Source organism: Schistosoma mansoni, chromosome 4 (genome assembly GCF_000237925.1).
Source record: "Schistosoma mansoni strain Puerto Rico chromosome 4, complete genome".
NCBI lineage: Eukaryota > Metazoa > Platyhelminthes > Trematoda > Strigeidida > Schistosomatidae > Schistosoma > Schistosoma mansoni.
In genome coordinates this window covers 27,558,383-27,574,169 of record NC_031498.1, presented here as the reverse complement: position 1 = coordinate 27,574,169, position 15,787 = coordinate 27,558,383, and the positions used below count along the sequence as shown (strand labels likewise).

Below are 15,787 nucleotides of genomic sequence, written 5' to 3'. Positions count from 1 at the left end.
CGAAATTAATAACAAAAATTATATATATCGTATATTCATACTACTTATTGAAAAGGTTAATAGAACTAAGAAATAACATTAGGTTTTACACTGATTAATAGAATTCAGTTCGGCACTAAGTACTAGAACAAGTATAACATTGATCCCTAATTAATGGTTAATCAGTGTAGTCATGACCAAAATACCTTAGTGAAAACATTACAAACTATGGAGTTGGATGACACGGGTTCAACTCTTACAGAAAAAATTAGTTGCTTTAAAATTCCAAATATTCCAAGCTGACAAGTGTCAAGTAGCACGACACCGAGGTAGAGCAGAATTTCCTGATGAATACCTTCAATCATCTAAAGTCAAGTCATTTGTGTCACAAATTGGTATTATTTAAATCAATATTTTTGGTATCAATTCAGCGTAGACTTCGTTCAATTTGACAAGTGCGAACTTTCGTTCAATGAGAATATTATATTCCCTATATTAATTCAGTGTTTTTGAGTAATCATATGTATTTTTCCTTATATGTGATATTGTTTTGTATAAAAAGTAGTTATATAAGTGAGTGTACCTTAGTCAAAGGACAATGTAATTTAGGGATTTGTTCGGGGATGTGTCTTTGGAGAGACAACTGATCTCCATCGTAGCAGTCTTTTGTGTCCTTACTTTGTGCCATAGGAACGAACAACTAACTACTTACTTACTTACGCCTGTTACCCCTCGTCGAGGAGCATAGGCCGCTCACCAGCATTCTCCATCAAACTCTGTGAACAACTAACTAACCAATCAAAGAATAATATGAATTTACCAATTATTTTGTGATTATTATTATCAGAAGGGGTTTTATGGAGATTTAGTATTTTCATAGTTGAAAGCGTGAATCAATTGAAGCTAGACCACCATGGAAAACCTGGAAGCACTGGACGGCCGTTTCGTCCTATTGTGGGATTCCTCAGCAGTGCGTATCCACGACCTCGCCTCGCGAGATTCGAACCCAATTATTAAAAGAAATGCTAGTAATAAACACATTTTTAATGTACTCAGTCTGCTCCTCCAATCGATCTCCCCTCCCCAAAAAATCTAATACCTCGATATTAAAAAGAATATTTTATTGCTTAATGTTATTTCTTTGTGAAGCTTACAATAAATGAAATCAAGGAAATTACCGATTATGATACTTATACATAACAGAGATAATTGACATTTGTTATCGTTTCTCATGAATAATTTATGCCCCTCCCCTCTAAGCCCCAAAATACCTTGATACGGCCGAGGGTGAGGACAGTCACCTCTATCTTTCGTAATGTTCTCATATAGCGAAGAGTATACAGCGACAGTCAGGAAAGTCGTACAGAGCGCCTTCAAGCGGTGAGGATATTGTTTACGAAGGTGGGGGGACGAAAACCGGATGTCCGGCGCAATAACCGGGTTGATAGATATGGAGGATCTACCCAGGGGAGTTGGAAAACGTCAATTCCAAACCAATGGTGTGCATGGGCTCCGGACATCGAGGGACTGCATCTCCTGAAGTTGCTCCAATGTCTTGTGGATTAGAGCCCTAGATCAAAGTTTAGAGGAATGGCCCCCTAAAAAAACAACCTGCATCGGTTTGGGTGCCCACAAGGTATTCCAGCCCTAACACAAATCGGATGATTTTTGTGGTGCATATATATTTGTTTCCTCCATGTACCAATATTATTGTATTTAAATGAAATAATAAATACAACACTAGTATTTAGTTTACTTTTCTTACTGTTTCTACAATAGCTTCCATATGTTCAAGTTGTCATACATACTTCCATATGTTTCTGGGTTAACGGTGGTGTGATTATAGAAACATTACAACACCAGCGAGACATTTTATTTTCTCATTTTTAACAGTAAACGCCCACTAAATAAAGCACTTACACATATAATAACGGTTGTAATAATGACATGGTCAGCCAATCAGAAGTGACCTGAAGGACAAGTGCATATCATCGGCTAGGAAATTGATTGATTTCCCAATGGGGAGAGTTGTATATATATATATATATATATATATATATATATATATATATATATACATCCGGTAGCGCAATATGCTTTCCCACCCATTTTTGTGTTCTCGCCCAAGTAATCAGTTGTAAGGTTAGCGCAAAGCACGTCCTGTATCAGTATCAGATTTCGGATGCCGCCTTTCACAACGGTTATCAGAAATATTATTACCATTATTATCGTTATTACTACTATCAGTAATAGTATAGCGATATACAGTCATAGAAAAACAATAATAGAAGAGTGAACATGTGCAGAAATAAGCTTGATAGAACAGAATGTTGTTTAATTATCCAGAATCATGAAACTGGAGTGACCACCCACATCAAACGGTCAAATATGAATACATATCACACACCAGTACAGACAGAAAGACAAAAACAGAGGCAGATAGCGTGTCATTATTCAATATCTTAAATCAGCGTAACGAACCAAAGGACAAACTGAACACGACAAAAAGCAAAATAAAAACTAAATATAGAAACAAATATAATCAGAGAGTGAAAATTACAATCAGTAGATGAAAACACGAACTAATAGTAAAGATCAAGAATGAATGAATCTGTCTCATATCGACCAATAACTTTGTACGGTCTCTCAGTAAAGCACACTATCCATGTTCTGTGCATATAAAGGCTGAGCTTCACAGTCATAAAATAATAATTAGCCGAATTCTATGTCGCATACTTCCTCTTTTTTACATGCGGATCACGAATACTTCTCTGGAACACAGTTAACTAAGGTTGATAAAGGTAAGTCGGTTTTTCCGTGTCTATGAAGAGAGTGAGTTGGTCGTGAAATCAACAGATTGATGAAACTACCAGAAGAGGTGAATTAATATGAAAAAAAACTTGGAGTCGTACTGCTGACAGGTTCATTATTTTAACTGTTTTCTTTTTGATGAATACCATCTCTGTTTATTACTATTATTCAGCACCAATTTTCACAGTAATTACGATTCCACTATTGATTTCATGCTTTTCGAGTCATTATGTACTGAAGCCACGCTTATAGGAATATAACAAGTAAACAAAATAATAGTAGTAGTAGTAGTGTGATGTATGCTACTAATGTTGACAGACATAAGTAGTACGTAACACCATTCAGAAGTGGAATGCATAGCAGAAGAAGATTAAGATGGTCGAACTGAAGAGGATAGGGATGTAAACAAAGAGTAATAGTAAAAACAGAAAGACTGAAAGAACGACAAAGTTCGTATGAGACGATTGATGGAAGATATGCGAATGTAGTATTTAATGTATGATTTTCATATTTTGCGAAGACACTGTAATTTTGCATTAAATAAAAAACTGGTCTTCTCCAAATGAGTGTTCATGAACTACTGTAGTTATAATTCACAGAAGCCCACTTCGCTTATAAAATTATCACAAGGATGAATCAAATAGATCACAAAACAGATAGATGTATATATTACAATATCAAATAAAATTTTGAGTGCTTACATTTTAGTGTACCATGTATATTTACTGGAAGTATAACAACCAAACAAAAAACTGTGGTGATTGCTGTATAAATAATTAAGTAGAAATGAAATCTAAGATATTGAACAGCATCATTTCCTGCTTTCGATCGTAAATCTGCCGATCTGTAGAAGATAAATACAAGAAAAAAAGAACAAAACAATATAAGAACTCTGGAATTATGATTCAGCTAAACAGTTTTATGAAACCTTTGTATAAAATGAAAGTATGGTGTCTATACTAAGTGAAGAACATCGTCGGAAAATCAGGAAGCAGTGAGTTTGTAGTGTAAATAAAGTTTACGAAGGAGACAGCTACCCGCTCAAACAATACAGCGAAAAATTGAGAATGGTGAGATAACACGAATGTCAAGTGACTCACTTTAGGTTGAACGATTTCCGAAAATTCCTTAGCTTAACGCCATTTTACGCTAGGAATAAGTACGGATTGAGTATTTTCATTAAAAAAAACTAAGGATACTGAAGTCTATTTCACCTTTGAAATGTGTTTAATCTATCAAATCCTCACCAAATGAATTTGTATTATGTATATTCAACCACCATCGACCTCGATGAACGATGTTAGATAGTGTAGGAGTAAATTGTAAGAAACCGAGAGGCATTTAAACCAGACAATAAAGTTATCGACTGATGATTTGAGTCATGATGGTAGATGCAAATTACATATATATAACATTGTGATACTTTATATCATCCTATAATTACTCTCATATAAAAGCAAGATGTATTCAACATACACTCAGTTTGTTCAACACAGTTTATAAAGGCAATCTGACATGTGTGTTGGTGGAAGTTATTACACATTAAACAAGCTGGAGATCTGAAATCAAGGGAATAAAATTATAACACTGACTATAATAAGTGAGATGAACATAAAAAGATGCAGTGCAAGAGTAAGAAATACGATCAAAGAAAGAAATGTATGATGTCTCAGTAGGTAGTAAATTTAAAAAAGATAAAGAATAAATAAAAAGATCTCAGTGTGATCGAATTTGAACCATGTTGACAAAAATACACCAAACTTAGATTGTAGTCACTACGAAACCGGAAAGTTTACATCTATCGGAACGGTTGAGACTAATAATCAATGACTTTATTGACTAATATTATACTTTGTTTTGTCTGTGACTAGCATGCCGCATGTAAAATAGATATTTATGTGAACATTTTGATGAATTAAAAATAACTTTCCACTACAAATTAAGATTAGCTGGTTGATTGTGTTATACGCATCGCTAGTTATATGAATTTGAAACTTTAGACTTTGTGACCGGCCAGAAGCAGTATTCCCTTGAGAACAATAGTTATACCTCAGGATAGTCAGGATCATCGGTAAACCAGTTTCCGTTTTAGGTACCTCAGGAAGTGTCGTGCCATGGTGCAGGCAACCGGAAAGTTACATACACTTTCATACATGTTACATCATTTGTTCCTAAACATTATCTCAATGGTATCGTTCCTACCGTGATACATCAAGGTCGTAAAAAGATCAGTTTCGTGCAGACTGATCGATATACACTACTGGAAAACCTCGTTCCATCTGGTTTTTGACGATTCTAGTGCTGATGACAACAGTTTGTGATGAGAATTACCATGAAACAATCTATTCACATTTACTTAACAATCTAATCATTTTAACACAGAGAAAACACCAATTTGAGGAAGAAACAATATAAAATAATAGTAGATTGTTGAATGAAATAACACTAAGCTAATTTAGTTTTCTGTTCGTATACTTGCTTAAACTTATTAATGATCAAACGATCAGAATATATGGATATATATTTCAAAAGAAACCATTTCATTAATCTACGCAACACAACTTTGTACTTTATTTAGCCAGATACTTTTTTCTAGGATAGTTGATTAATCACAAGTTCTGATCGCCTACGCTAAAACAAGTGAGATAATGTTATGAATCTATCAGCTGAATGAATAAATCTGTTGTACTACATATTGTGTTTGTGTTTACTTTGACAACCAAAGAAAATGCTAATGACAAATAATCTAACTTTTTAGATAGCGTATAAGATTGTTAATGAAGAGTCGAGAACAATCATTCTCATGGTCATTATTCAAGAATTCAATCAAAAAGCATTCCCATAACCAATTACTATTCACGTTCTTAAAATACAATGCATGCATAGAAAACATTTATTCAGAAATACTGTGAAAAAAATGGTGTAAAAAACAATCAATAAATGAGAACTAAATCAGATATGGAGAAATAAGTAATCATAATTATTATTTTAATCAGTCATATGATCAGTCAGTTAGTCATAAGTAACGCAGAGCCTAATATATATGTATGTAGGTAGTGTCGTAGTTGAGCACATTGGCCACTTCACTTATCTTGTAAGTGCCAATTAAAATATTTGCAGGAATTCAGGAAATCCGGTCAGCTTTTTTATCGTGCGTCACTCGTGACGCAGACAAAACATCCATCTGTCAACAAAGGGCTGAAAACACGGCACAGAAGTTCACTGTGTTGATCTACGGCTGTAAAACACAGTCTTTGGAGGCAGAAGTTATGCGTTAAAAAGTTTTTAATCGTAAGTCTCTTCGAAGCATACCTTGAGCATTGTAGAATGACTGAGTAAACACTCTTTAGGTTACAGACAAGGTAATATGAAAAGATATCAAAATGGTTGGTGAGACTGCGAATCTCCACCGACTGAGGCAGTTGAAATATATGTTGCGTATACCCCATAACCACCTACCTCAATTTCCAATGCTGAATTGCACTAGCCAGGTTAACAATATTGTTTGTACAAAATTATTGTCATCATTACATTAGAAACAGTTTTTGATTATTTTATTGTCTCAACAACAAAAAAAGTAGCTAGAAGACTCAAAGAACAGTAGTGACTAAAAATTTCAGTTGAGGGATAAGTAGCCCAGTGGCAGTGTTTCTCACTATGAAACCACGTGACACTGTTTCTAGTTTTATGAGGAAGACCAATTTCATTAGGATTGCAAGTATACCTTGAGAAGAGTGTCATTCATCACGAAATGTGGATACGGAGCTATCTGTCACGTTCAAACACTAGAACTCAAAACAATTGGCGCAGTAAGTCAGTCAGTTGTCTGTAAAGTAGAACATGGGGCATATATGCGTCGGTTCAACTTGCCATACCACATTATCACAGTGAGATTAAATTATCAACACAAATCCAAGAATAGTACAAGTCGTAATATCATGAGTAATGGTTAAAAAAAAGACTAGATGCAGACAGAAGAGGAAAATAAAATATATTTGAGGACTCAGGATCTAAGGAAAGGCAAAGAGTGAACCTGAGACATCGTGAACAAATAGTGACCTCACTTTTAGGCTTGAAAACTAACTTATGACAACTGATATATCGTTAATTAACAGATTTACGGAAGAATACATAAGAAAATCATTGAAGGAATCGATGCACACAAAATTTGTTAAGTAACTCACGTTAACTTGAAGTAATTAACAATCCATGAAAAATAGCCCTACAAAGAAAGATAGAAAGAAAAGAAAACTAAGTAGTAAAAAATAGTGAAAAACAATTCTGTACTTAATAATTAACGTTTAACAGTAATTAGAACACAAAAGCTTACAGGATCATTAGTAGATGGATTTTGTTCTACACTATCTATGGAAACACTGTCAGTACTGACATTTTCATCATTTATTTCTGAAAATAGAGTCCACCTAAAATGAAAAATAAAATGAATAAAGAAGATTGAATGGAAAGTTATTTTTTTTAGATTTAAAAATGATTTTCTACTGGTATGCATTGAGTGAAATATAGTCTACGAAAGTTGAAAACATGCACACACGTAAGGTATAAGTTTTGATAATCAATGCCTTAAAACTATTTGTAGCCTTTCGTGGAACGACTGAGTGAGCAATATTATGGTTAGGTATGGGGTACTAGGTAAATATGGCAGATCGATTGATAAGGCTGTGGATCTTCAGCTGAGGTGGCTAAGACGTGTATCACGCATATCTAACCGCCGCCTACCTAGATCAGTCAGTCACAACGTAGAACTTCGTACATACGTACATCGGTTCTAGTTGCCATACCACATTAGCACAGAGATGCAGTTGACAATTCAAATCCCATAGTGGTAGAAGTAGTAAGAGTATTAGCAGTAATCCGAAAGATTAGGGTTTGGAGATATTTTTTAAGGAATATAATACAGTGAAATACATTTGGGAAGAGAAAAAAATAGAAGGGACTTGAAGAATTCAGAAGAACACAAAGAGTGGATGCACCTTTGCCATTGCAAACGATTTTGAGCCATGTCCTTCAAGGTCTCTAAACATCGATTGCTATCATCTCGCGGATCCCAACCAGGTAGTTTACATCTACCAATATGGCTCAGTCCACTTGTCAGCGACTTCATGGATTTATGCCATGTTTTGGTCTGGCCACCCATAGCTTTTTTCCAACCTACTCCTACACCATAAAGCATTGCACGTCGGGGCAGTCGGTGGTTGGGCATACGTAACACATGTCCCAGGCATCTCAACTGATGAAGTTTCAGTACTTCATCAATCGATTTTCCATCCTTACCTAATACCCGTTTCCTAACATCTGCATTACTCACCCGGTGGTCCCACGATATACGAGCAATGCGTCGAAGACACCTATGATCGAAAACTAGTAGCCTACGAATACCCTCTACTCTTATCGGCCATGTTTCACTACCATAAAGTTGGACGGAACGAACTGCTGCACAGTAAACCCGTCCTTTGATTGCTAGATGAATATCTCGCCTACGCCATAAATGACGCAAGTTGGTGAAAGCTAGTTGAGCCTTTTGTATCCATGCTGAGATTTCGTCAAACACCAGACCACAAGGGCTGATGAGACTCCCGAGATAAGTGAAGCGGTCAACACGCTCAACTACTTCACTCCCTATCATTAGTTCAGGTGTCGATGCAACCCAATCCTGAAGTAACATTTTGCACTTTGAGGGGGAGAATGGCATTCCGAACATGCCTGCATGGTTGCTTATAGCGGTCAGAAGACTCTGTATTTCCCGCCTACCTAGATGGAGGATGTTAGATCATGCAGAACTGGAAGAACCTAGAGGAGGCTAAACCAAAAAAGTCAGCCTATGAAGTCATTGACTGTTAGTCTGTAATGTTAGTAGATACAAATTACCTAGTTAAGGTTCGTGCAATAACCACGATTGATGATAAGGTCCTTTGAGTGACATGGGTCAGAGTAAATGGATTTACTCTTTATCTTACTGCAGATCTTCAGTTACTATATTTCGTCATACATACACTTTCATTGTCCCCTCAAACCATATTCTCAATGTCCGGGCTTTCTCATTATCATTGCTATTAGATTGTCCCGATTCCTTTGATATTCGTCGTGCCAGTTTCATCCAATCGTATTAATGTGGACTAACGTAAATTTATGCATTTTTACGTTGGTAATGACTGATTAAAAAGTGACATCAGTGAGAGAACTATTAAAAACAAAATAACATCGAATGGTAGTGATTCTTTCCAAGTTTAAAATTTTCTATTGATTACTAGTCTGAATTATGTGTAAGTGGATAGTTGGTTGAGATTACAATGACCATTGTAATGTATGGTCAAAAAACTTAGGGTCAGAATAAGCCCCAGTGAGACATTTGTATTTATTCTTTATCTTATTCTAAATTTTGATCAGTGTCATTTCTAAACTGATTTTTTTGACTTCATTTATCTCTTTGGTACCTTATTTTTTGTATCTAACTTTCCATGACAGCAGATACTGTCATTTCATCTTATTCACTTCTTATATTGTTAATTCACTTCTAGGGCTGCTGATGTTGAGTGTGTAACAACTCGAATACGGATAAACAATTTTTAAACGTCCTATGCTGTCTACGACTAACTGGTCGAGACTGGTCACAAACTGTTAGTGGGACATAGATTGGATTAAAGCATGTTTTATACATGATGATGTTGCTGCGCGCTGATTAGCTAATTCTAAACCGATCAGCCCGGGCATATTATTGGAGAAAAATCTAGAAGCTTCTTATGTATATACTATAAATATATGAACGTTATTCAAATCAGTGATTGCTGTTCACTTACTATTATTATTTTGAATACAATTTCATTCCTGTTCAAAGTGTTCTGATTTTGGGGTCTTGTCGAGTGTCATCATATAACAATACTAAGCAATAGGAATAGCTGGGTCGTTTATATAGCAAAAATACAATTATAACACAAACATAAATAGTTAAAGTGTTACAAAGAATAGAATCTAGGATATCTAATTTTCAAGAAAATAATGATTCCAATCAGTTGGAATCCAAAGGTTGGCGCCATTTAACTGTAACTGATTGGTGGTTAAATATTACTTTTAATTATTGTAACCAATAAATATCCATTTTAATTCCAACTTGGTAGATTATACATAATGATTGTTCCATTTTATTATGAATCAGTCACCATGACTACGGTACAAGTTAACTAATCAGAAGCAAAATCAAAGAAATTTTGTTGGTAGTAAAAACATGAAGAATTATCAATTCAATTAATAAGTAAAGAGCATTTTCACACACTGTACGAGTGTAGTTTTTTCCAGTCTACATTTCATTATCTTTCGGATTAAAGTCAGATTGATTTGGCCGACAAACCATCGATAGTCTGTAAACTAGATAACAAATATTTGGAAAAAGAATATTTATTATGAATTAAGCATGTCTCAAACTCGATAATTTGTGTAAACTCAGATTTTCTTAAACCTTTTTTTAATTCCTTTTCTGTTTTTTTGGTTTTTGTTATAAAGAAGTAGGAAATTTTATTAATTGCAACAAAAATATAACGTGAAAACCATCTTGAACAAACCTATTTTTCCTAGGTTGAAATGTAGCCATACGCCCATAGTCCCATGCAAGTTTTCTTAATAGTGTAAATCCGGACATTAGGACCTAAATTTGCCGTTGATGAAAATCCAAATGAAGCGACATACCACCCAACCGATAACGTTAACACATAAATTGTATGGTATACCCTCATAACCAGGTATAACTCTACTTTTATTAGCGTATGTATTAACACGATCACAAATAGGCGTAGATGACATCTTTGAAATTTAATCTGAAAATAGAAGTTTGAGGGCGAAAAGATACATATGTAGTCTTATAATGAATAGGTATATAATGAAGTTGATGTTAAGTAAACTATCAATTTATCTAAAGACCAAACTCTGTATAAAATAAAACGACGACACAAGAATTAAGAATAGCTCATCCCTTCAATGAATTTAGAATAACGCAATAAGAAAAAGATTCTAATAACTATGTGATCAGATTTACCGAAACATACTGAGCCAGAATAAATCGACATATTTCTGACAATTATTTTCTCAATCGTAACATCTAAGTCATGTAAAATACTACAAAATAGAAAAATTAAGTAACTAAAACGAGTCAGTCAGTCAGTCAGCAACAACGCAGAACTTCGTACATACGTACATGACCCCCAAATGCCCTGGTACGGCCGAGAGTGGGGAGAGTCCGCTCTCCCTCTCCAAATGCTCTCATATGGCCAGCGAATATATAGCCTCTACCAGGGAAGTCCTACTCACTGCCTTCTCGTGGCGGGTGTGTTGTTCACAAAAGTGAGAGGACGAAAAGCGAATGTCCGGCGCTTTAACAGGGTTGGTGGACATGGCAAGTCCACCTAGGGGAGTTGGAAAACCCTCATTCCAAACCAATGGTGCACATGGGTTCCAGTATCCTGATGGAACAAATGGCGTACGAATCAATCGTTGATCACCGGCTACCATGGGAATGCATCTCCTCACGATGCTCCACTGCCTTGTGGATCAGATCTTTCGGTCAAAGGCTCCGGGTGTGGCCCCCTAAGAAAACCACCTGCTTCAGTCTGGGCACCTGGGCAGTATCACAGCCCTCACAAAAATTAAATGAGATTTGTGAGGCGTATATTTATCTGGTGCTTCCTTGTACCAATATTTATGTGTTTAAATAAGTAAATAAATAAAACATGCGTACATCAGTTCGAGTTGCCGTACCACATTAGCACAGAGACGCAGCTGTCAATTAAAATCCCATAGTGGTAGAGGTAGTAAAATTATGAGCAGTAATCAGAAAGATTTGAACATAAATATTGATAGAAATAACCAGCAAAATAAATATACGTTACACAAATAAGTGATTGAAATTGTAAAGATATAAATGGAGGGTCAATATAATCAAAGATAAATGAGTAAAAATAAGTGACTGAAAGTCAGTCAGTCACAACACAGAACCTTGTATGTATGCACATCGGTTAAAGTTGACATACATCATTAGCAGAGATGTCATAGATGGAATTTTCAGACCGAGTCCCAGAATAGAAGAGGTAGTAACAGTACCAGTGGTGATAGAAAAGATTAGGCATTAAAAATATGTTGCAAGAAAATATGAATTAGCGGAACAAAAACACAGAAAGGTTATGAGCCATTCAGATAGCTCAGAATTTGGAAGAAGACAAAGAATGAATTCACCTACTCCATCGCTAACGAAAGTATTACATAGTGTGAGAAATAACACATTTTAAAAAAATACAACCAGAATCAAATAATTAAAAAAGGTTCCTCTCACTTTTATGAAGAATGTAAAGGGAAATTATAGCGAAACTGCCACTGAATTATATTCTGAGCTATGTCAATGTCTTAAACTACAAAGTTCCAATATCTCTAGGACCTCAACTAAAGGGTCATGATGTATTGACAGATACAAGTAATACACAACTTTCCTACATATCTCTAGGCAAAAAATGCACGATATGAAAGCGGTTGGAATGACATTTTTACAACATGTCCAACCCACCGAAGCTGGTACTTCAAAATGATGACACCAAGTGAGTTGTCGTCACTGTGCCCAAACATACATTGTCGAGTCGCCATATTACTAACATAGTGTTTGGACTGAACATCAGCATCTCTTTGAAATGATCAGATACAGAGTTGTTGAATGTTCGACTCGTATAAGCTGTTTAGCAAGTATAGAACAAAATCATTCTCACTGACGCTTTGTAGTCAGTCAGCTACAACGTAGGACCAGGTACATATATGCATCGGTCCAAGTTGCCATACCTCGTTAGCACAACAAGATCAACACCGGATTAATAGTAGTTAATTTAGTGTTGGTAGTAGTATATAAATTATAGGTTGTATATAGGGATATAGTACAGGAAGGAAGAGAGATATGAAGCAATTTTAGTCTCAAGGTTTAAGGGAAGATAAAGAGTGTATACACCTACGCCATTGTGATCGATTCTGAGCCATGTCACACAGAGTCTCCAACCATTGGTTACGATAGTCACGCGGACCCCAACCAGGTAGTCTGCATCTGCCAACATGGCTCAGACTAGAAGTTAGTGACTTCAAGCACTGATGCCATGTTTTGGTTTGGCCGCCCCTAACTCTCTTCCAACCATCCCCAATACTAGTCATCATAGCGCGTCGTGGTAATCGGTGTTCAGGCATACGTAAGACATGGCCCAACCATCTCAGTCGATGAAGATTCATCACCTCATCAACTGATTTACCATCGTTCCCTAATACCCTGCGTCTAACCTCACTATTACTTACCCGGTGATCCCAGCAGATGCGAGCAATATTTCTAAGGCATCTGTGGTCAAATACTAGTAACCTACGAGTATCTTCTACTCTTAATGGCCATGTTTCACAGCCGTAAAGTAGAACAGAACGAACTGATGCGCAGTATACTCGTCCCTTAATTGATAGACGGATATCTCGTCTACGCCATAGGTGACGCTTTGTAGGCTCAAACTTTTATAGCTAGACTAACATTATGAAGGCGCCAAAAATGGCGGGGATTGACATGGCTACCCTGGCTTTCACTATACATAAATTGGTATCATCACTTACCCCACCACCAGCACACATAGCTAGTTGGCCTGAATTATCTACGGTCATATTCTAACATTGGTTGGAGGGTGATATTATCAATACATTCACAAACAGAATGAAAAGCAGTCTCATTAGGAGTAATTCTTTCATAGGTTTCTAGCGGTCTCAAAAGGATGATGGAAAACAATAATTTGAACGCAATCGAAAGTAGACATATCACACAATAGCCGTTGAGTGGCAGAAAAAACCCAATTAAGTTGAAATTCCCAAACTACTAACAAACTCCAAGTAGTATAAAAATGTCAGCATAGGGTGATTTGAGAACAGGTCAGTTAGGAAAACTACGTGTTATGTGTAATTTAACTGAAATCATTCGAAGTAAATATTGAACTGCTCACATTTACATGACTAGTGGTAGATATGGATAAAACAAGTCATTTTCAAAACAATCAGGATTATACTGTTATCAATGTAGAAAAACTGATAGATATAAAACTCAGGTTTGTTTATGTGCTGTGTTTAACATTTGTACATCATGTACATGTGAAATCAGGAAAGAAATTCTTAGAAATTTTGTTTCGCTCAACTTTTACTCTAAAACCTTGAACAATTATGTGCTGTTATCACAACATCCCTAGTCAGGAAAAGTATATCGATTACTATCAGAGTAGCAAAATTAAATGCGCTCAAAAAAACAAAGAAATCGGGGTCGTATGAAGTTACAACCGCCTATTAGCAGTATAAGTACTCCAACAAAGGTTCATAGCACCGGAAATAACAAGTGATGGAGGTCAGTTGGTTCGATGGTAACCGAAACCTAAATTTAAACATGTACGCACAGTTTGGATACCAATTAGGAATATATCTATTTCTCGCCAAATAACTACTCTTATTTCTTCACAATTGAATACAGCCTGTTAGAGTATTGAGTTAAGAGCATCATTCCCAAGTCAAGTATCATCAAACCAATGATGCATTAAATCGAACTTCAATGTTTTGACGAAAATTGAAAACAAAGGTAAATATTTCGTCCGAACAAATAAACAAGGCTTTCGTCATTGTCATGAGTTCAACTAATGTTATGGCCCGATACAAGGCTGACATTAAGACCAAAACATACTTTTGAAAACTTTTTGCAACATAACAAAGTAGGTCAAAGCATAGGGTTCGGCAAATAACTATGAAAAATCAGATAATTCTTCTTAACGTTTACCGGTGCAAAGGAAATGAAAAAAATGTATCCACGAGAACATGGGGTTATACAGTGAATATATGTCGGAGAATAGACGAAAACAAATGTACAAATTCAAGCCGTTCCCGATTAAAACGATAGTAATTCAAACTTACTTTGATTGAGCATGAAATGTAGGGCTCTAACGATAGGTGAAGTGAAAAAACTAAAATGTTAGGTACCAGCTTGGGTTGTGGTTGTGCATACAAATAAGAATCAAGGAAAACCCTTCGATCAAACACATACATTTCAAAAGGTGATAAACAGGTAGGAATCAGTACAAGCGAAGGCTTAAACGACTGATCAAAAGTAACTCACAGTCAGATATTGCGCCCGACGTAGTCAAGCGTATTTAGCGCGCTCATGCGATGTTCAATATATTTTTCCAATTGGTTTAATCGTGCTTACTTTTGTTACGATCCCACTTGCAATGATCCAGTCACTTAATAACACTAATTCTAGTAATTACGATAGCTCTTTGTGGATTTGAATGTCTTGTTGAGCGAGTGCGTTTGATTCAAATTAGTACAGTAAGAACAGAAGGCCTAATGCCTATGTTATTCTTCATTTAGTATGCTTCTAGGAATATCTAGTCTCCTTTTGAATGAGTCAATTAAATGTGAGGTTGCTAATGCTTCGAGTAACAGGTTCCATGAATTGATGACTCGGTGGGAAAACCTGCGTGCCATGGGTATTTTGTTCGCTCTTGTCTTTTCTACTCTCCCTATATGTCAGTCTTCAGTCTTCAGTAATAAGGATAGTAGGTTGATGAACCTGTGTTAATCCTGACAGATTTCCTTCCAGTGAAGGTCCAGCTTCTCTTTGAAAATGTTCACTGATGGTGCTGATACCACTTGTTCTGGTAAAGCGTTCCAGTCATTGACCACTCGATGAGAAAAACGGGACCCCACCTTTAATTTATTAGATCGCGGTTTCAGAACCTTCTTGCTATGACCCCGGAGATTATTAGTGCTGGAGGGAGCAAAAAGGTAAGACATATTAACACCCAGATCATAATTAAAGATACGAAATGCCAGTATAAGGTCACCTTGCGTCCTACGATAAGATATTGGAAAAGATTTAGACGTTTTAAACGCTCATCGTAAGGGAGTTTGGAAAGACCCTTTACTAATTTTGTCCCTACACGCTGGACACGCT

At 36.0% G+C, this 15,787-nt stretch overlaps 1 protein-coding gene across 1 annotated transcript in view; it reads right to left on the bottom strand.

Moving 5' to 3' along the window:
- Smp_131030 (putative metazoan probable membrane protein) overlaps positions 1 to 10,602 on the bottom strand; it is a gene marked incomplete at its 5' end in the record, with an annotated part of 39,750 nt that extends 29,148 nt beyond the window's left edge. The window contains 2 exons of the mRNA XM_018797370.1: positions 10,365 to 10,447; positions 10,489 to 10,602. Coding sequence (XP_018652419.1) covers positions 10,365 to 10,447; positions 10,489 to 10,602 — 197 coding nt within the window. The remainder of the gene's footprint in view (positions 1 to 10,364; positions 10,448 to 10,488) is intronic.
- Positions 10,603 to 15,787: the final 5,185 nt, after the last annotated feature.